Source organism: Terrapene carolina, unplaced genomic scaffold (genome assembly GCF_002925995.2).
Source record: "Terrapene carolina triunguis isolate 2854851 unplaced genomic scaffold, T_m_triunguis-2.0 Scaffold33891, whole genome shotgun sequence".
NCBI classification, from domain to species: domain Eukaryota; kingdom Metazoa; phylum Chordata; order Testudines; family Emydidae; genus Terrapene; species Terrapene triunguis.
The window spans coordinates 8,648,977-8,670,153 of record NW_020698242.1 but is presented as its reverse complement, the minus strand read 5'-3'; the positions used below and the strand labels follow the sequence as shown (position 1 = coordinate 8,670,153).

General features: G+C 40.7%; 1 protein-coding gene across 1 annotated transcript; it reads left to right on the top strand.

Moving 5' to 3' along the window:
• The first annotated feature begins 3,475 nt into the window (after window positions 1-3,475).
• Window positions 3,476-18,119, top strand: LOC113409564 (MTOR-associated protein MEAK7-like). The gene is made up of 7 exons (XM_026663624.1): window positions 3,476-3,662; window positions 10,446-10,676; window positions 11,433-11,577; window positions 12,305-12,745; window positions 15,384-15,502; window positions 16,686-16,865; window positions 17,865-18,119. The coding sequence occupies exons 1-7, from the start codon at window positions 3,495-3,497 to the stop codon at window positions 17,985-17,987; spliced, it is 1,407 nt and encodes a 468-aa protein (XP_026519409.1). The 5' UTR covers window positions 3,476-3,494; the 3' UTR covers window positions 17,988-18,119.
• Window positions 18,120-21,177: the final 3,058 nt, after the last annotated feature.

The following is a 21,177-nucleotide window of genomic DNA, read 5'->3' as shown; positions in this document are numbered from 1 at the left end:
GGAGTCTAATTTTTAAATCCCTAAAATGTCCATTACACTTGTCTGAGGGTACGTCTACACTACGAGATTAATTCGAATTTAGATAATTCGAATTTGGGAAACAGATTGTATAAATTCGACTGTGCGCGGCCACACTAAGCACATTAATTCGGTTTTTAACCACATTAATTCGGTGGTGTGCGGCCACACTACCCCATTAATTTTAACCACATTAATTCGGTGGTGTGCGGCCACACTACCCCTAATTCGAATTAACAAAATCGATTTTGGTGCTACTCCGCTCGTCGGGGTGGAGTACAGAAATCGATTTTAAGTGCCCTTTAATTCGAAGTAACTGGCTCCGTTGTGTGGCCGGGTTAAGGATTAATTCGGATTAACGCAGCTAAATCCGAATTAAAGTCGTAGTGTAGACCAGGCCTTAGACTGCAGAGTTCTCCAGTAAGAAGGGTGAAAAGGGTGGTGGTGGCAGCCGGGAGGGTGGGTTTTGATTCTAGAGAAGCCAAGAAGGGTTGGTAAACTTTGAAAAAACATGTCTAAATCAGCATGGGTGAAGAAGGTTTGTTGGCAGCCACTAAAGTAGACTTGTTCATCACTAATACCTTTTTAAAAACTAAATGGAAGTTAGCAAATCTTCTAAAATATGCAGAGCCCAATTGAGCGTCCTGGCTGAACTATGCTCAACACAGAAACAGAATGGAGGTACAGGAAAGGTGGCTTTAAGCTGCCTTTTCACCTCTCCAGACCATGATTGTTGTAGCCATGTTGGTCCCAGGATATTAGAGAGCCAATGTGGGTAAGGTAATATCTTGTAGTGGACTAAGAGAAGATATTACCTCACCCACTTCGTTTCTCTTTATACTGTGAGGCATCCCACTCACAGCCTACTTAGGACAGCCTCATGACTGTGCCCCTTAGTGGCTGTGGCCCCTTAGTGGCTGTTGAGGCAACTGAGGGTAGCTGGAGCAAAGCAGGACTTAGATTAACCCCCTACTTCCAGCATGTTGCTTATGATGGCGGCTGTGAAGGAAGATGGCAAAGAGCTAGTTATGTTGGCTATATGTTAGCCAAAGAAACCTCTATGTAAAGTTCTTTCCCAGTGGGCAGATCCAGTACCTTTTATGACTCTTTTACCCCTCCGGAACAGCATCAAGTGCTTGTAGGGGAGTGGAGAATTCGGCCTGCAGTATATACCCCAAGAGGAGTAGATTTTTAGGTCTTTTACGTCAAAGAAGTCCTATTTCTGTCACTCTTGATATCTTCTCTTAGGCTGTCTTAAGAGACCTGCACTCTGTAGTAATGTCTTTACGTAATTCATCGTTTTCATACGCTAGTCATGAATTTGTATTTCCATCAGGAGATCTCTCTTGATAAAAAGAACTGATGTTTTGCTGTTGGTTTAAAAACACGTTTATACCACCAATAGAGAATATGGATGTGCATTTTAACACAAATCAGTGAATAGTACTGGCATGTGTTGGGTGTATGCACTTCTGTGTGGTTATTGATCCTTGTATACATTTCATTTTGTCTTAAAGGTTAATGAAATGCTTAAAAATGAATAAAACACATCTTTAATGAAATTTAGACTAGGCTTTGAATTCGGTGACGCTGATGTAAATCTGGAGGCTCCGAGATGAGTAGATTCACTCCAAGTATATTCTTGTATAACTGAGATCAGAATCTGGTCTAGGGGATGTAGACTGACATTTGGTCTGTTTTTTTTTTTTTTAAATCATTCTTTTTGTCATTTCAGGTTGATGGGATTAGATGACTGAATGTTTCAGAGTCTGCCATCTTGATATTTTTATGTACACACCATTAGCTTTAATGGGCATGCAGGGTGAAAATGAATCCCTTAATAGGTGTCAGAGCCCTGGTAAAGCTCCCCCTACTGGATACACACCTGGCTGCTGTATTTGGACCCACATGCTGGGCCTGTGTGCTTTTAAGCTCCTCCTGGTCACTGGGTAGACTCTAGCCACCATCTGTGGCATCTCTGACACACTTCCTGGTCACAGACCCCCTGTCTGGTGCCTTTTGGAAATGAGATTCTGTAGCTCAGCTGCTCCAGCCCCAAGAATCCCCAGTAACTTAAGCACTCCTTTCCTCAGAGCTTCACTCTTGTGGGCACTCTGGTTTATAGTTTACCCTCTACAGAGACACGTGATAGTTTAAGCAAATGGACATAGACTTTGCAAAAGGATTTCTCAAACAATCACTCAACTTCAGACAGCACAAGAGAAATACAGATCCATGCAAAATAAGAAATGCCTCGACGCAATTTCCTGATCACTCTTGAGCGTTCTTTGGGATTTCGGTCAGTGTCCTTTCAGGGTTCCAACTCCCCTTTTTCCTGGACCACACTTCTCCTGGTCAAGCCTCAGATGGTGCTCTGGCAATGTAGAAGGTCCCCTCTTTTTCCAAAAGTATGTCCTGTCCCTTTTGTTCCTCCCTTTCAACGTTCTCAGCCTTTGAGTTTTTAAGTGGCTGTTCTCCTTTACCGAGGTTTTCCCCTCTTCTTCCTCTCAAGCTCTGGAGAGAACTGGTTTCATGTGAGTTGCAGCTGTCCCTTTGTGCTGCCAGGGCTAGGCCTGTTCATTTGCTGAGAGTCCTTAATGACTGTCTTGTTCAAAATTAGACACTAAGGCACCATTCTCTTCCTCCTTTGCATAGGACGTGTCTACTAATCAGGATATTGTCAAGCAGGTTACCTACCTAAATAGTATGGGAACTCATGTTAACATTGGAGAGTCTACTGAATACAGTACTGGGGCTTTGTTTAGTCCTGTGGGTTGGGTACTATCTCTCATGAGTTACCAGCACTACAGGAACCAGGTTCTTGAGCCGTTATTGCTGAGTGCTTTGTCATGTCATTTTCCTTCGCTGTTGTTTGAATGACTTATGAAGTCAGTCTATAGAAAAAAAAAATATCAGCTGTCCTTCATTGAGACCCTACCTATGACCGATGTTTTTTTTCCTGTCATGTTCTATTGGCAGAGCTGGCTTTAGTCCATAAACCCATCAGAAAGAAATAGCATAATCAGTCATAAAGATTCCATAACCAACTTGTTCACTTGCATTTACTGATGTATTCCAACTCACAGTTTTACATTAACTCCGTTGAAGCTGATTTAATCATTAAATCATATTGTTTTTCCCATTTGATAAGCCCCAAATTATGTTTGTATTGGTAGAAAGGGTGGGCTCAGTGTGCAACTTACACTACATATTATTTTTTTTTAAATCATATTTAATGGTCACATTTTTCTTCAAGTGTGTTCAATCTCTGCTTTCACAGAGTTCTAATGGTGATATTTTATGACTAATTTGATTATTTCCCCCCCCCCCTTAAAAAATTTTGCACATTTTTGTGGAGTTTTTTTTTTTTTTTTTTTTTGTGTTTTCCCCCCCCCCCCAAATTACTTGTTTTTCCCATGCTTTTATCCTTTTTTCCTTTCTTCTTCATCATAGGATTCCATCACTTTTTTGAAAAGATGGGAAATGTGGAAAGCAGTTGCTATGAGACCCACCTTTCAAGGTTTCTTCCTGAGGAAAAGACAGATATAGATGGAGTATTTGATACCTTATCTGGGTCGGATGGATCCGGAGGAGTAAAGATTGGAAAAGCTACCAGAAAAGCTGTAACCCTGGCAATGTTAAAGGCAAGAAAATCTGTCATGCTTAACATGTCTGTAATGTAATTTATTGAATATTTTTCTAGAGAAGAAATAGAGATTCATGGGTAGTTAATTTTAGGTGTTATTTCATTTTAATTGCATATTAAATATTTCTTTTTGAGGGGGAAGGATATATTTAATTTTTTTCTTACAGTTCAAGATTATTAATAATTGAGGTTTATTTGTACTCAATATCTCTTCAATTGCACCCAACTGAATAAACAACAGGTCTGATTCCGATGTATCTTAGCAGCAATATGAATATGTTTTGCAGAAGCCAACAAATGGAGAGAATATTTCTCTTACCCAGAATTTATGGGTGTGTTGTAATTTACAGAATTTCTTGGCAAGTTGTAACATAAATAGATCATGTTTGGTTATGTCATTCTTGACTGCACTCACAGCCACTAATCTTCACCCTTGTGCTGAAGTGAGAACATTTAATTTTGCGTGATTAAGCCAAGGCTGTCTGTTTTAGCAAATTAACATATATTACACTCTGTGATTAACTTTGCATTAATTTTCTAATCAAGTAAAAGGAGGAAAAATATTTTTGTAGCATTTGACAACTTTAGTGTGACAGCGGTCAAATGTCTAAACTGAAGTCATATTAAAAGTGTGTTTTAATATACACTACAGAATAGGATCCGTTAAATAAGAGCTCAGTGAAAAGGGGCATGTGGTTTAGTGACTAGGATACTGGACTGGGAGCCAAGAGACCTCGCTTATCTTCCCAGCTCTGCCACTAACTTGCTCTGTGAACTTAGGCAAGTAACATCCCCTCTCTATGCCTCTGTTTTCCCAGCTACCCTTTTGACTATATTATCAGTGTAGTCCTTGTCCACACTGGCAGCGACATTTAGGGAATGTGTAACTACATGCAGCAGTGAAAGGCTCTGCCAGGGGGAAGGTGGCTGGGGCAGTCTCCAGCAGCGGGAAGCTCCTGGAGCCTTTCCCCACTGCTTCTCCTCTGCCAGAGCATCTTCCCGTGGCCAGAATCTTCCCGGCGATGGGGAATGGCTGTGGCAGAGGGGAGCCAGAGGGACACTTCACTGCTAACAATAGCAGTGTAGATGTGGCATGCACTGCTTGGGGCATGAAGAGAGCCGTGTAGGGTATCTACCCTAAGGTTCTGGCATGCTTCTACTCTACTCGCCTAAGCTGTGCCTCGCATTGTACACTGCTCTTTAAACTCATGCTAACTGAGCGTGCAGTGTCTGTACTCTACATGCTGCCGTAAGTGTAGATCTACCCTTAGATTGTAAGGGCCAGTTTTTTAAAGGTATTTAACACCTAAAAATGTAGATAGATGCCCAGTGTGATTTTCAAAAGCACCTAGCTTCCTTTAAAAATCGGTGCCAAAGCTGTTCGGGACAGCAACTGTTATTCACTTTTCATTTTTACACTGTCTAGCACAATAAAGTTTTAGATGTTACATAGTACAAATAATAATAATGAATGGACACGGTGAAGGATACAACAGACATTGCTATTTTGTGTCTTCTCAAGAGATCCATGGCCCTTGTAATTTAATGTAATTAGTTCTCTTCATACCATTCTAGAAAAGGATTCCAAATACAAACATAGGTGTAAATGTATTTTAAATGTTTATTAGGCATCCTTTTGGAAAAAAATTCAAATCTAATAAATGTCATATCTACCAGTGTGACAAAACAATGCAGTAGTAATTGTGGTGAAGGGATCTGGGAAACAAATAATTTTGCACTGTGAAGGTGCAACAGCCTTCAGGTAAGATGTTTAGCTAAGCCCTGATCTCCACTTAAAATGTACATCAACCTAGATGCGTCACCCATGGATGGGGAAAAATGTATACTCCTGAGTGGTGTAATTAAGCCCCCCCAACGCCTGGTGTAGACACAGCTAGGTCAATGGAAAAATTCTTCTGTCGAGCTAGCTACCACTGCTCGGAGAAGTGGATTACCTATATCGACGGAAAAGCTCCTTCCATCAATATAGGACGTGTATACACTACACCCTATAGTGGCATACGGCAGCCCTGCAGCTGTGCACTCTAGCACCCATAGTGTAGACATGGCGTGAGTTCCTGCTACTTGTCTCACTTCAAGATCCTATGGCACTTTTAGAAAACCTCTTGAACGTACCAGTACCCTAAGTGTCAGTCCCTCTCTTGATATAATAGGCTATAATGTCTAAGGGCGGGTCTACCCTAGAAGCTCTACACTGGCGCACTAATGCAGCTGCGCCACTGTAGCGAGTCTGGTGAAGATGCTCTACGCCGACAGGAGATCGCTTTCCCGTCAGCATAGTGCCAGTGTGGACAGCACTTGGGTTGCTGTAACTTGCGTCACGTGGGGGAGGGGGAGGAGGGTGTACTTAAGCCTTAGTGTATACCTGCCCCAAGACCGTGGGTTCCAGTTCTGCTCTGGCTGAAATCAATGGGAGTTTTACCATTGGCGTCAGTGGGAGTGGGATTAAGCACTACTTATTGGCTTTGCTGTACATATAGCATGTGGTCCAGCTTCCATTGATGTCTAAGGAGTGTGGCCATTTATTTCACAGGGACGACTAGGAAGGGCACTGCACTGAAGGGATCTGATTCTGATCTCTGATGCTTTTACACCAGTGTAAGTACATTGACTGCAGTGAAGTTATTGCTGTTTTACACCAGTGTAAATGAGAGATGAATTAGGCTCAAGGTATTGAACATATTATGTGAAGTGCTTTACATACTCTCCCTTAGGTGTTATGCCAGGGGAGGGCAAATTTTTTGGCCTGAGGGCCACATCTGGGAATGGAAATTGTATGGCGGGCTATGAATGCTCATGAAATTAGCAATTCAGAGATATTCAAATAACCTCTAATTAATAAAGATACATTTTAGTGGAAATAAACATAAAACCTTACTTACTATTATAAATATACCATCATAACAACGTATTACAATAATTAAACTAAACGTAACCCCTTTCCACGCCCTCTTTGATTAATGTGAACACTGCAGCTGGTCACCCTTTTTTAAAATGGCATCAAAGTCCGGTGTCATTCTCGTTGTGGAAATCCGCAATACTGAGCTGAGATGCTGGTCGGTTAACTGGGATCCGTAGCGAGATTTGTTGTAATTCAGCAGGGAAAATGTTTGTTCTCACACATAGGTGGAGCCGAACAAAACAAGGATTTTCTGTGCCACCTTGCGGATATTTGGGAGCTTTGTTTCACTCAAGGAGGCATAAAACTCGTCCAGTTTTTCTGAATTGTACTTTTCCTTCAAGGTGGAATCGCACTGGAGATCAATGAGCTCCAGTTGTAATTTTTGTGGGGCTTTCTTGTAGTCAAATGACTGTGGGCATGACACTAGCTCCAGTGTCTTCTCTATCTTCTCAAAGTCAGAGAGTCGATGAGAAAATTCTCCGTGCAAGTCACTCAAAATTTTGCTGTACTTTTCTCTCTGCTCTGGTGACACTCCCAAATATTTCACTGTTGGAAAGTAAGCGAACACTTTGTCCTTAATTTGTTTTGAAAACAAGACTAAGCTTTGAAAGCTGTCACACTAGAATACAATTTGTGTATAAACACATTCTTCCCTTGCAGGTTTACATTAAGTTCATTTAAATGTGCCAAGGTAGCCACACCAAAAGCGAGGTCGCACACCCAGTTTGAATTCTTTAATTCAGGGAAATCATTTTCTTTCCTCTGCATCTCCAGAAAAGTGCGAATTTCATTTCTGAGCTCCCACACTGGCTGCAATATCTTTCCTAGGCTGAGCCAGCGGACATTTGTATGATAAAGTAAGTCAGGGTGTTCGGCGTCATTGTCTTCAAGAAGGGAAATTAATTGCTGATGATTAAGTCCCCTCGCTCTTATTTAGTTCACTATTTTCACTACTGTGCAAACAACATGATCAATGTCCAGGACATTTTTGCAGAGGGCCTCCTGATGTATAATACAATGCAGAAAAATCACCTCTTTATCAGGGTCATCTTCTTTTACTTTGTCCTGAATTCTTTTGAAAAGTCCTACATTTTTCCCAGTTAAATTTGGTGATCCATCTGTGGTTATGTTTGCCAGTTTACTCCAGGGGAGCTTCAGATGTTCAAGGCACCCAGACACCCTCTTGTATAAATCCGATCCCTTAGTTGTGCCTTTCATTGATTCCAAAATTCCTCTGTGATTTCAAATTTGTTGTCAATTCCTCTGACAAAAATCAGTAACTGCTGTGTCCTTAATGTCAGTGCTGTCATCGAGAACTAACGGAAACAATGGAAAGCCCTGTGCTTTCTTGTTCAACTCAGAAGCCAAATGTTCATCAATCACTTCTACACGGCGAGTAACAGTTCTTCATGACAAACAAATGTTCTCTAACATGTTTTGGTATTCCGGGCACAGCATGCCAGCAACATCAACCATGCATCTTTCAAAAACTCCCCTTCAATAAAAGGCTTATTTTGTTTAGCGATTTTAAACGCCAGAATATAACTTACCTTTCTAGTGGCTTCCTGAACTGCAGCTCGTCGCACATAAATATTTTGCTGAGTTTTTAAGTTCGTGGTGAGTTTCTCAGCTTTCTTGCCCTTTCCTCAGTTGTTAAATTGCTGCCATCATTAGGATGTTTCGTTGAAAAATGGAGATTCAAATTGTACTCCTTAAACACCGCAATGCTTTCCTGGCAAATCAGGCATACAGCCTTTGAGTTCACGTTTGTGAAAAAATATTTTGCGTTCCATTCTTTGTTGAAAACCCGACACTCACTGTCCACTTTTTTTTTTTTTTTTTTTTTTGCAGCGCTCATTTTTGAAAGAGAAAAGAAAATCCTAACTGCTGCCCTTATGTCAAACTGCCGTTTTACAAGATGGCAGGCACTGTGAAAAAACTGGGCCCTCTCTGTAGCCTGGATTTGTCGGGCGTCAGTGCCCCTGACAATTTTGAGCCATGGCGCTCTATCCCAGAACCCATGTGGACAAGAAGAGGCAGGTGTAAATTCACCTGTAACTTTATGCCCCAGCCTCCCCCCCAAAATGTTCTTACTGTTATACTTTGATTTCTGTTTTTACTGTTGTATTCATTAAAAGTTTGTATATAGTAAGGGATGTTACCGCGGTGTGGCGAGAGGACTTATGAGGGGTGGCGCGCGGGGGGCTCCACGGGGCGGTACCAGGGACTCCTAGGGGCCCTGCTGGCAGTGTGACACCAAGGCAGCTGTGCCACATGCCCAGGCACCCGAGTTAGGATGGGAGCAGCTGCGGCCCCTGGGCAGTTTCCCTCCACTCGAGGCTCTCGAGGGTGGGGCCATAGGAAACTGGGAGGGGATTTGGCACGCTGCTGTGTAGGGGTGGTGAAGTCATACCTGTGCAGTGTGGCGTTTAGCGTGCCAGAAGAATCTTCCCGGAAGATGGTGCTCAAAATGAACTGCTCATCACTGAGGTGGGGGCTGGGAGCGCTGGGCAGAGCGCGGCAAGGCCCTGGCCCCGCTCCCCCGGCCAGAGCTCAAGGGCTGGATAAAAAGATCCCGCAGGCCGCAAGCGACCCGCGGGCCATAGTTTGCTCACCTGTGTTATGCTATGTAATCACATTCTGTTTTAGTGTATGTATATATTTTGTATATTTTAGTTATTTTATATACTGTGAAAGCTTCTCAAGTCAAGAGCCAGAGATCTCCTTTAATATTATATGTCTATGATATATTGTATGAAGCTGTATAGAAATTAGACAGTAATCCAAATCTTACTCCTCTTACTCTCATGATCAGTCCCTTTGATTTCTGTTGTCCAGCATCAGTGGACTCTTTACATGAGTAAGGTGAACTAGATTTGGCCCAATGATTAAACTGAATATTGCTCTGCAGAGTAAAAATCCTTCTAAAGGTAGTTACTATACATGCATTCTAGTTACTTTTCAGAGTTAATTATCTTGTCTGCATTTAGTTTATAAGAGGCAAAATTAGACAGGGGGAAATTTCACTTACTTATTTCTTTAAATGCATTTGTGAGCTATATATCCAAAAAGAAAAATTGGCATAATACATTCAAAACTTTGGTCTGACTAACTGAGCCACAGATCTTGGAAACGGTGTTTTCTTACGGAAATCCTTCACTTGCATGTTTTTAACTTTTTACAAGTTCTAGTTTAAGATAGTTACTATAAAATGACCCTGGCCTTTACATAAGAATGGCCATACTGGGTCAGACCAGTGGTCCATCCAGGCCAGTATCCTGTCTCTGAGAGTGGCCTGTGCCAGATGCTTCAGAGGGAATGAAGAGAACAGGGCATTTTTGAGCGATCCAGCCCCTGTCTTCCAGTCCCAGCTTCTGGCAGTTGGACGTTTAGGAACTCCCAGAGCATGGGGTTCTATCCCTGACCATCTTGGCTAAATAGCAATTGATGGACCTATCCTCCATGAACTTATCTAATTCTTTTTTTAGCACGGTTATACCTTTGGCCTTCACAACATCCCCTGGCAACAAGTTTCACGGGTTGACTGTGTGTTGTGCGAAGAAGTACTTCCTTTTGTTTGTTTTGAATCCCTGGCCTATTAATTTCTAAATAACTAAAGGTCTTACAAAATTCTGCTGGAAACCTTGGGGATACTATAAAGTAGTTGATGAAGATGGGGACTGCCTCTTTGAGAAGTGATCTTCTATGAAGGTTTCACTCTAATATATATTAGATAGTGGGATATTCAGTTCCTAACCAGTACACCTAGGCACAGATCAGCTGGACTGTTTTAGCTGCGTATAGAAGTCTTGTTCTTCCTAGTTAAAAATCTGTCCTTAACTCTTCTTTCTCTGACAGGCCCATGTCCAGGAAGCATTACCAGAGCAAATGACCTCTAGGCTATACAATGGAATGAAAAGTGTTGACCTGACTGGGAAGTCATCTGGGTCAAGTGAACAGATTGTTAAGGAGCAGTTCATAATTTTTATGTCAGCCCTTTTAAAAGGCAACGTAGAGGAGAAGAGCAGCATAATAATGAGAATGATATCTAGCACCGAAGGGCCTGTGAAGGGAAAACAAATCCAAGAGGTAAAGGGAAAAAATCATTTGTGTGTAGTTTGGTTTTTGTTTTCTTCAATGTTTTGGGGAGGTAGTGGTTAGAGCCCCGGGCTGGGATTCAGGCTCACTCACTCTGACCTTGGGCAAATCATTTGAGGGCCAGATTGCGTATGGCAGTAGTGCAGGTGTGCTGTGGGGATGGAAGTACGTAGGCTTTTTCCTCTCTGCCCCCTGTCAACCTGTCTCAAGAGTCAGTGGCTGCCCTGGGAGGAGCATATAGACTGCTCCCTCGAGGCACACTCAGGGGTCACACACCTAAAGGGGGTGTAGAGTAGCCCAAAGGGAGAACAAGCTTCACAAACAAACGGGATGATGCAGCCCAAGCACTCCCAAGTTCCTCTGGGGGCAGTGTAGCTCCACTTCACCCCCAATATGGGCTAGATTGTAAATGACACTGCCTGACCCTCTGTTTCTTCTCAGTTTACCCATCGGTAAAAGTTGTTTAATAGTTACTATACCATGGAAGGATGTTTGAGAATTAAGGTTTATACTTGAGATCATTGGGGGAAGGGTGTTTAACAAATGCGAACTATGATTATTTATGAAATTTAACTATAGCAGACAGGTGTTATGAATAACATTTACATACGGCAACGACGTCCATATCACCCAGACCACTGCGATAAGCACCGATTAATGCACTTGTGGGGGTGCTCTGTGGTGTTCTTGGCAATTTTCTTTTAAATAGGGAATTAAGGTTGTAATGGCAATGTTATGCCCTTCAAGTTCACAGAGGATCTGATCACCTCTGTAGTTCATGTACTGAGCTACAGGAATCTGCTGAAGGGCTGGAATCTGGAGAAGACTCAAGCTCCTGCCAGTGGAATAAAGGCTCTGGTTTCTCAGCTGTTATCAGAACTGAAACTTGAAGGTGAGCAGTGAAAATCCTGAAATAATTTATGCCAAAATGGTGGAAATCTTGCAGAGTCAGCTGTTCTTGTAAGGTATTTGCTCTCTCTGACCTGGAGTTAGAAATTCAGATCAAGAACCAAAACGAGAGGGTTGAATTCAGATCTGGGGATGTTAATTATCCACCTATACTTCCTGATGGAATCCAGGAGCAGTTTGGATTTCAATTCCCAATTCAATCTAATTTGTAGTCATGCAGATTTATAGCTCTGTGTTTTATCTCATTAGGCCTCGTCACCATTGTAGAATTACTTGGCTTACAGTTGTTTTGGTGCATTTATATCCATTTATGGCAGTCTTTGCTTCTGCTGGATGAACAAGATCATGCTTTGCTATGCCACGGTATTAGAGCTTTCATCTTGTAGAAGCCATCTGATCCGTTATAACTGAGACATCATATTTCTCAACCATCTTTCCAACACAGCTAGAGGCTGTCCCAAGTTACCAAGAGCTATGCCTCTTTCCAACGCATACGTTTACTGAATCTTGCGGACCATATTAGCTCCTTCCATATGCAGTTTAATATTCAAATAATGAGCAAATGTGACTAAGTGTTTCCACTGTAAAAAATTAGAAGGCAGGTAATTATATACTTAGGGGAAGATATAGACTTGGATGCTATAAGCAGCTTTGCAGATCCCTTGTGAGAAATGTACAAGCTATCTTGTGTTAATGTGTTCATTATGTAGATGGGAAGAAACTTGTGGGACCGCCTCTCATGGATGCCGTGTGTGATCAAAGTACCATTGAGAACTGGGTGTTCCAAGTTCCACAGATCTCTACTTTCCTCAGTGTTATCGTCAGGCAGGGGCTCCTTGTCCTGCATTCACTCCCAGATCACGCTGAAGACCTAGTCAATTTGGTTCCAGAGTGCAAGGGCATCAACGGAAGAAGTTTTGTTAGTTTTCTGGACATCCCGTCCATCATATACATCAACTCCCAGCTCCCCTCGGAGCTACAGCTCAAGTGGAGACTTTTGTTTTCTTCTCGGGTTCATGGAGAAAGTTTTTCACAGCTGTGTGGGCAAATCATAAACAAGGGTCCCTGTATATTGGTCTTAAAGGACTTGGATGGATATATCTTTGGTGGGTTTGCATCGCAATCGTGGGATGCTAAACCACAATTTCAAGGTAAGAATTGCTTTATGTTTCGGCAAAAATCTCATGGTTTAGAGTAGCAGCATGGCATGTGTTAATGAAGACTTTATCAAGGGAGCGAAGGGGAAGGAACTCTTGCAAGACCGTTGACTCTGTCCTCTTCCAAATTTTAACATGTGGCTATCTTTTGCCTTAATTTCAAAAGCTTATCTGTCTCAGTGGAATAATAATTTGTTGACCCTGTAGTTCTTCTCCACTCCCTATTTTCTGTTTTCTCATATACAGAGTTGCCCATAATATTGGTAAGACAACATCCAGTAGATGAACCCTTACAAAACATAGTTTAATGAAACCATTCTTTCTTTCATTTATTGATTCCCTTAGAAAATGTCTCTTCACCTGCTAGGTTGATGCTCTAACAAGAGCAGAATGTAGCCACACTGGTCGTTGATGTGTGGCTCCTCGGTATCTGTTGCATTCCATGTTGTTTAGCAGGAATATCTTTCTATATCCACTTCCTGAACTCAGGAATTTTACTGGGGTAACACATATTATGCTTCTCTAAAATGTAGGAAATGCTTGCTTCCTGACATTCAAAATGAAATTATAATTCTGTATGTTGGTAAAAATCTGGCTAGTTCCTCTGCCTTATTGTGAACTCAGTTCCGATACTGATGGTTGCTTTACAGTTTGTGTCTGTTATTCATTGACAATTTTTAAATCCACAGGACTTACTGACCACAGAATAAATACCTTAGAACAAATGATCTTTGCAGTTCTACCCACAGACTTCACTGGAGCTCCATTGGTGTAAATGAGAGAAGAATGTGGCCCACCAAACTTCATTATTTAATAGATTAAAATAAATGTCCACTAGATGGCGGCCTTACATTTGTTTGGCTGTTGCTCTACATAGTAAAAAAATACAATACACACACACACACACACACACACGGCCAAATTCTGCTCTGTATCACTGGAATGCCATTGCTGAAGCTCAGCAGTATTGGTCTTACATCTAACAGACGGATATTTCTGTATATGAATAGATGGATATTTATGTTCCTGTTTAAAATACAGCAACAAGGGGTTCCCCTTGGATCTAAAAGCTCTCATTCATGCTAGCCGAACCCTTTATTTTCCCTTTACAAAACTTGGGCAGAGGGGACTTTAGCTTTTGAAGTAGTAACTGAAGAAAAAATATATACAAGGTAACATTTGAATATGATTTTTGTGTTTCTCTCACTCCAGCAGGTTAATATACAAAATATATTGCCATGCCAGTTGCTAATCATGTGGGTTAATCAGTGCCTTTGGGTTGGTTGGAATTTGAGAGGAGAGGATTTGAAGAATTTTAAATGGCCAAGTTATTTTATTTTCAAATGCAGCTTGCCTCACGCATTATCACAGTTTTTTTCTGGTGAGAATTCTTGCAACAGTTCTTTAGCACTTGCCCTTCGAGAACAGCAACAAAGAGTCCTGTGGCACCTTATAGACTAACAGATGTCTTGGAGCATAAGCTTTCGTGGGTGAATACCCACTTCGTCAGACGCATGTTCTCCCTTAGAGAACAGTTGTGGCAGACAGGTTACAGAAACCGGTGACATCTTATTGCAGGGGACACTTTTTAACTTGTAGATATTGAATCAAGCACTCCTTGACCTGAGAAATTAGACAGGAAAAATGAGATTTCATAAAAATCCTTGTGAAATTTTGCAGAGAAAATTGATTTGTGAGAGTAGAAACTCTGTTGCATTGACTTAATAGATAACTTACCCTGCTGAACATTCTCATTTATTAATACAACTCCCTAAATTATGTATTTGCTCATTTTACTCCATATTACTCATTTGTAAAACGTTATTGGTTTTAATTAACCTTTCGGTCTGGATCCCTTGCCAACTGTTCAGTAGGGCATTATCCAAGATATTGTTTCACATTTTTAGTTCTGAGTTTCTTAAACTCAAGGGGAAATGTTAGCTGAGGTCTTGATTTGGCAAAGTACTTAAGCACATACTTTGCTGAATTGGGGCCTAATTTGTGAAAATGTAGGCCCTGATTCGCCAGTGTCTTGTACTGTGTGTAAAAACACCTGTGCAAGATAAAGATAATATGCTACATGCTGATTAGATGGCATTTTACACCTCGCTTATACAGGTGTAAATAAGAGGTGCAAAGCGCTTAAGCATCAGACCCTTAGGCCTTCTCTACATACAAAACTTGCATCAAGCTTAACTAAAAGTGTTTTTTACGTCGATCAAGCTGAATTGATACATCCCAGTTGTAGATAGAACCAAGAGTGTCCACACGTAGGGGTTTGCACTGCTCCAACTAAATGGATTTAAAAACTATGTAGGTGAACCCGTGCATGTTTTGTGGGTAGCCCAGTCCTTACATTGTAATCAAACATACCCAGGATCCCTAGATTCTGCCCTCATTTATAGCCATGCAATCCCATTGATGTCTGTGGTGCTGTGTAGCTATAACAGAGAACAGACTTTGGCTATGTGTCTTGACTGAGCATCAGTACTGGCACTGCTGACATATCAGCGCTGTTTTTGAACTGTTTTGCTGCTGCTTTTTGGGATCTTGCTTTCCTGTCCTATTCATAAGTAAGTCACACTTTGTCCATTGTTTTGTCTCCGACACTTTACGCTGCTGCAATTTATAGGTGACAACAGATGCTTTTTGTTTTCCGTTTCTCCCTCTCTCGCGGTGTACACGGACACTGGATACAATGACCACTACATGTATTTGAATCATGGGCAGCAAACTATGCCAAATGGACTCGTAAGTACTAAGAAATGACAGTTTGGAAATCAGATTCGTGGCTGGTCTTTGAAAGTGTCTTGTGTATTTGTTTCTGCCTTTTTAAGCTGACATTTCGTGTGCTATGATCCTTAAAGGAAGTTTTCTCCTTGTGTATTAGCTCAGCACTTTTACTGTGAGGATTTCTCACCTTCATACGTTTTCATTCAGAGTAAAGATGCCAGTTTATCTGATTATTTACAGCTGATGTTCATATTTAAACAGTAAACCGTTCAGGGTAAAATCCATTTCATGCATTTCTAACCCAAGTAACTTGGCTTTGCGCAGGTGAAGTTTCTGGGGGAGTTAAGGAGTGGAATCCATCCTCAGGTTGGGAACAACATTCAACGTTGGCATGCAGCCCTCCGGATGCTGCCACTCCATCCTATTGGCTGGAAGAGTTGGTTGCACATGTCCACACCATTTACATGGTGTTAGATTCCCAAGACCTGCGTAATTGAAGATCCATATGATCCATCCTTAGTCTCTTCTCACTGCCACGCTCCATGCTGGTTTATGCATGGCTGGCATAAAGAAGCCCCCATCAAAAACTATGCACAAGGGTTGTACAGTCTGTCTCTGTGTGACTACCCCCGGAAGTTCTCTGTTCAGGGTCTTACAGGTGGAGAGGACTTTGCATGAGTCCTCAGCACCATGGTGGATTTCAGTTACTTTAAACAAGCAGGCAAATGTTTTAAGACAGAATGTGTCAGCATTGCCTCAATAGTTACTTCAGTAATCACTGCATCCGAGTGAAATCTTGCTTTAAAGAAAGACCACATCAAATTGTACTTGTTGCTTTAAATGGGAAAGTCTTGGCTAAAATGGGTATAGCCTTGCTAAAACGGGCATGTTGTCAAACAAACAGTAGCTGTTAGACTACATAGCGGGTTACATTTCCAAAGCAAGGTACAGCTGATGTGGCTGCAGAATTGTCATGCTCCTGTACGACATGCAAGGTGGGTATTGTACAGATAGTTTGCACACACAAAGGTTCAATTTGGATATGTAAACACAAGCTGATTTGAAATGCCCCATTTTACCAGCTTTGGAAATTTGGCCATAAATACTGAAACTAGCAGCTTACAATCTACCCCTGAGCCCTGGCCTAGTTTCTGGTTTATGTGTGTTTAATAAGTATTTAATGTGATGATTTATTTCACAGGGCATGGGAGGACAGCATGATTACTTTGGGCTCTGGATAGACAGTAACTATGGGAATGGACACAGCAGAGCGAAACCTAGCTGTACCACCTACAACAGTCCTCAGCTGTCAGCTAATGAAAACTTTACAATAGATGCCATGGAGGTGTGGGCAGTGGGAGATCTCCCAAAAAGCGCAATGGTAAGTGAATACAGTGTTTCAAAAGTTGGCAAAATTAACCTACATGTGTAGAAACATACAACAGAGAATATATTTAACATATTTCTACGATGTTTTAAATATGTTGACTTTTTGTCCTAGCACCCATTGCTATGGCAGCTAAATACTTTCTGAAATTTAAAACACATAAAGTACATATGCCAACTGGAACAAGAGGCATAAATGGAACAAACCACGACTACTGCAGCTGTCTGTATGAAACATTGGCTGTGCTATTGTAATCCTTTAAAATAACTCTATGATGCTATATATTTGAAACATGTAAATATCAAAGAGGGAGTGGGATTATTTCGGGTGTTAAAGAGAAGGGAATCAAGAGAGCCATAATTTAGTCAGGGATGCAGGAAATCTCTGTGGGGCTTGGTTTCAATAAGAACAAGTGGGGAAGGTCTTATTGCCTAAGACATGCATAAATAAACTTGTATGAAAGTTTCTCTGCTCCTGAGGCCAAGTTGGGAAATCTGTCTTTGTACAGTAAATTTTCCTCAGGGGTGTGTGTGTGTGTTACATTGTCTATTTTACACAGCTGATATTTTCTTTTCACATTATTTAAACATGCCCAGAGGCTATACAGTGCGCACACATCTGGAAATAGAAACAGAACTAGTCTTTTAGGAAGACTGTCAAATTGTATTTGAATCACTTAAAAGTTCACGTCTGCACTTGAAATATTGGGTCAGATTAACCAGTATATTCTGACTGGTTTGTGACCCAAAGCAACCATAAACAGTAAACTGGCCTGCTAAGCCAACCTTACAGCTGTCTTGTGTCACTGGAGCGGCGCAAAGTAGTTGGTATGTCCTAGTGAATCTTTTCCGTTTACATGCACCTGGGAAATCATCATAACAATCTTTAAAACCAAACAAGCAGCTTATGGATATTCAAGCTTAATTTACTTGTGACTTGACCTTGTTGACATTTGTGATGACATTTTAAATTGCCTTTTCGATTTTGTTTAAGCTAAAGGGTAAGAAGAGCATCCTGGATACAGACCCCGAGGCTCACGCCTTGTTAGAAATGTCTGGAAAAAGTCGTCAGAGCGATGGTTTGCGAGAGCAGATTGAAGATGATGATGACAACTAAGATGACCCATGTGACTTGGATTGTTCTGCCTGATCCCATCTAGTGCTGATATTCCTTGGACAGGATATTTTGTCATCTGTTTCCACTTGTGTAATTAGCTGAAACAAAAATACAGCGTAAAGAGTATTCGCGTAATAGGTCCAGGAAGATGTCATGACTGCAGATGGTTTCTTTTGGAAGAGTGGGAATTTAGATAGCTGTCTAAGTCCTGGTTGTAGCTGGAAATAAATGTAATAGCATTTGCAATAGGTTCATTTTCCTCTCTGCATGCAGATATTAAGTACAAATATTATTATTGCTGCTTAGTCACATGGAGTATTAACTTTTACTGTATATAGAATTTCAAAGATGTCAAACAAGCTTTTGATATCTCAGCTGAAAATAATTCCTTGCATGCAGTGAAATCGGCTTCATTATTTAAATGTTTGTGCAGCGTACAAGTTGTTAACATTTTAAAATGGGATCTGTAGAACAGTCCAGTTCAGTCTTTATAAAGGGTGTGCTTCATTTGCGTTGTTGCTGTAAAAGCTGCTTCAAATTAGGATCTATTTCTAAGCTCAGCTTTTCAGTAAATTATGGTATATAGATTGTACACAGAAACATAGAACAATGGATAGACTGCATCCAGTTCTGCACTGACTTGTGCTAGACTTCATTTATTATTATTAATCTCAAAGATGTCAAACATGCTTTTGATATCTCAGCTGAAAATAATTCCTTGCATGCAATGAAATCAGCTTAATTATTTAAATGTCTATGCAGAGTTACAAGTTGTTAACATTTTAAAACGGTATCTGTAGAACAGTCCAGGTCAGTCTTTATAAAGGGTGTGCTTCATTTCCGTTGTTGCTGTAAAAACTGCTTCAAATTAGGATGTATTTCTAAGCTCAGCTTTTCTATAAATTACGGTATGTGGATTGTACACAGAAACATAGAACTCTGGATAGACTGCATCCAGTTCTGCACCGACTTTTGCTAGACTTCATTTGAGTGAAGTTTCACTTAATTAATAAGCCAGCACAGAATTTGGCCCTTTGTAAAACAGCCATTCAGGGATTCAACCACAAAGACTTCTATCAGTGGGCCCAGTCCTGTGGTTCTTACTCAGGCATAACTCCCATTGATGTCAATGGAAATTCTCTTGGAAAATGCCATCAGAGGTAGTCTCGCTTGAGACTGGAGTGCGCGATTATGCCATAAGGAGCCATACAACTAAAAACCTATACAAACGTTAGAGTTAATGTCTTATTACAGATTTTGTTACAATGAAATCAATGATCACTAATTTTTAAAAAAATATTTTGACCTCTGATTAGCTCCTTCTCTGTTATTTACAACACTCATCTGTGCTGGTGAGTAACTACAATCAATCAGTCACATTCAGGGCTTTTTTCTACTAGATTCCATTCATAGCTATCAGTATTTCAGTACTTTGAGTATTGCTAACCCTCTAGTTATGTAATTTACTCACCAAACAAACCCACTTCTACTGAGAACTAGAATTTTCGCCCCAGCAAGTGACATGGGGAATTGAAAATCAGTCTTGATCTCTTTATTGATATGTATGACTGAGGAATCTTTCTCCCAGTAAAGCAGAAGATCACATCAAAGCATCTTTGTATTAGACTAGATTCATTGTCATATAAAGGGTCTAGGTGTTCACTGTTGACACTGCATGGTGCATAAAATATACTTTAACAGTGTATATGATCAGGGTCCAATCAACTCTATTGCCACCCTGAAAGTATTTTCTGGTGTACCCTTAGCTATCTGGTGCTTCTTCATTGGGTGCCAAAGTAGGACATTCAAATTAGCTTGTATTTATGTCTTCACTTTATAATGAAGTAGGTGGTATTCATGATTACTATATATAAAATTATTGTTGAAAGGGGAACATGGACAAATCCCTCCTGCTGTAGACCCTGGTAATCAGCTATGCATTTTGTACCCTACCCATAATAATGGTTAGCGTATATGTGGTACCTATTCATCAGTCTAGGTTGGGAAGGCTAAGCTAATATTGTGTGTTTATCTAAATGATCAAGTTAGGTTCCAGAGTCCTTACTCAACATAGAATTTTGAGCACGTTAATTATACTGAACTTTTTACACAATTGTTTTCTTCTCTGAATGTTTTTATAATCATTTTAAATGATATGTAACAGAACTGCTGTACAAGATCAATTAATAAATGTATTTGGTTCTTTCTGTAACAGTTTTATTTTTACATCCTGCCTCCTGAAATTTCCCCAACAATTTCAATTAGCTATTATTCTCTGTCTGTACTAGACGATTGTGTAGTGTGACTGAGCGCTGTTAAAATAGCTTCTGGGTTCCACCCCAGAGATTGCTGCATTTCTGGAATCTTTTAAAAGAAAAGTTTAGTAAGTTATCTATGGGATTTTTTTTTTTTGGAAGCAGTTTTTAAGCAAACCAGAGCCAGTTCATAGTTTATGGTAAGCAGGAACAAGTGGAGGCTATTGTCACCAAAGAATAGCTATTGTGGTTGGTTGGTTGTAGTTAATTTTGTTAAGTGATTTGCAGAAAACTGCTCTTCACCAAAAACTTAATATCTGAAGAGCTGACTTGTCTTTGTTGGAACTAGGGCTGGTATTGTCAAGGAAATTCATGTTGGGCAACATCCTGCTGTAAATCAGCGTAGCATTTGACTGCATTGAAGTCCTGTGATTTGTGAACTTTGAGGAGCTGGGCTTTTTTATCTTTAAATCAGATCATATAAGGTGAAGGTGGTTGGTGGGGGAGAGAGAAATGGAACAGAGTGGTGCTCTGAGTGAGTGTTCTGAAGGAGGATCTATTTACAGACTTGCCCAGCAAGACGATGCTGACACACGGCACTTCCTGGTAAGTGAATAAGGAACTTTGGATGTTGTAATTGCTGACAGAATGCTTATGTATTGCAAAAGTTGTATTCTGCCACACTAACCTTGCCCAGCCCAGCCCCCTCAACACTGTTTAAACAAAGAGAATGAAAACTGCTTTATATTTTAGCAGTTCAAAAAAAACACCTCATACATCAGCGAGTGTAACTTTAACGAACAGAGCAAACTTATGGATGGAGTGATGTTCCAAGAAGTGTTTCAGCAATATCTTTTGTATGGAAATGAAACTCCCAAGTTCTGTAATTACATAGAATCTTTTGGGTAGAAGGGGCCAAAGGCCCCTCTAGTCTA

Excerpts from the sequence above, each read along its gene's own strand:
- LOC113409564 (XM_026663624.1), top strand. The coding sequence starts at position 3,495 with ATGGGAAATGTGGAAAGCAGTTGCTATGAGACCCACCTTTCAAGGTTT. Across the intron at positions 10,677-11,432 it reads AGGGAAAACAAATCCAAGAG|TTCACAGAGGATCTGATCAC; the intron begins GTAAAGGGAAAA and ends ATGCCCTTCAAG. Across the intron at positions 16,866-17,864 it reads ATCTCCCAAAAAGCGCAATG|CTAAAGGGTAAGAAGAGCAT; the intron begins GTAAGTGAATAC and ends ATTTTGTTTAAG.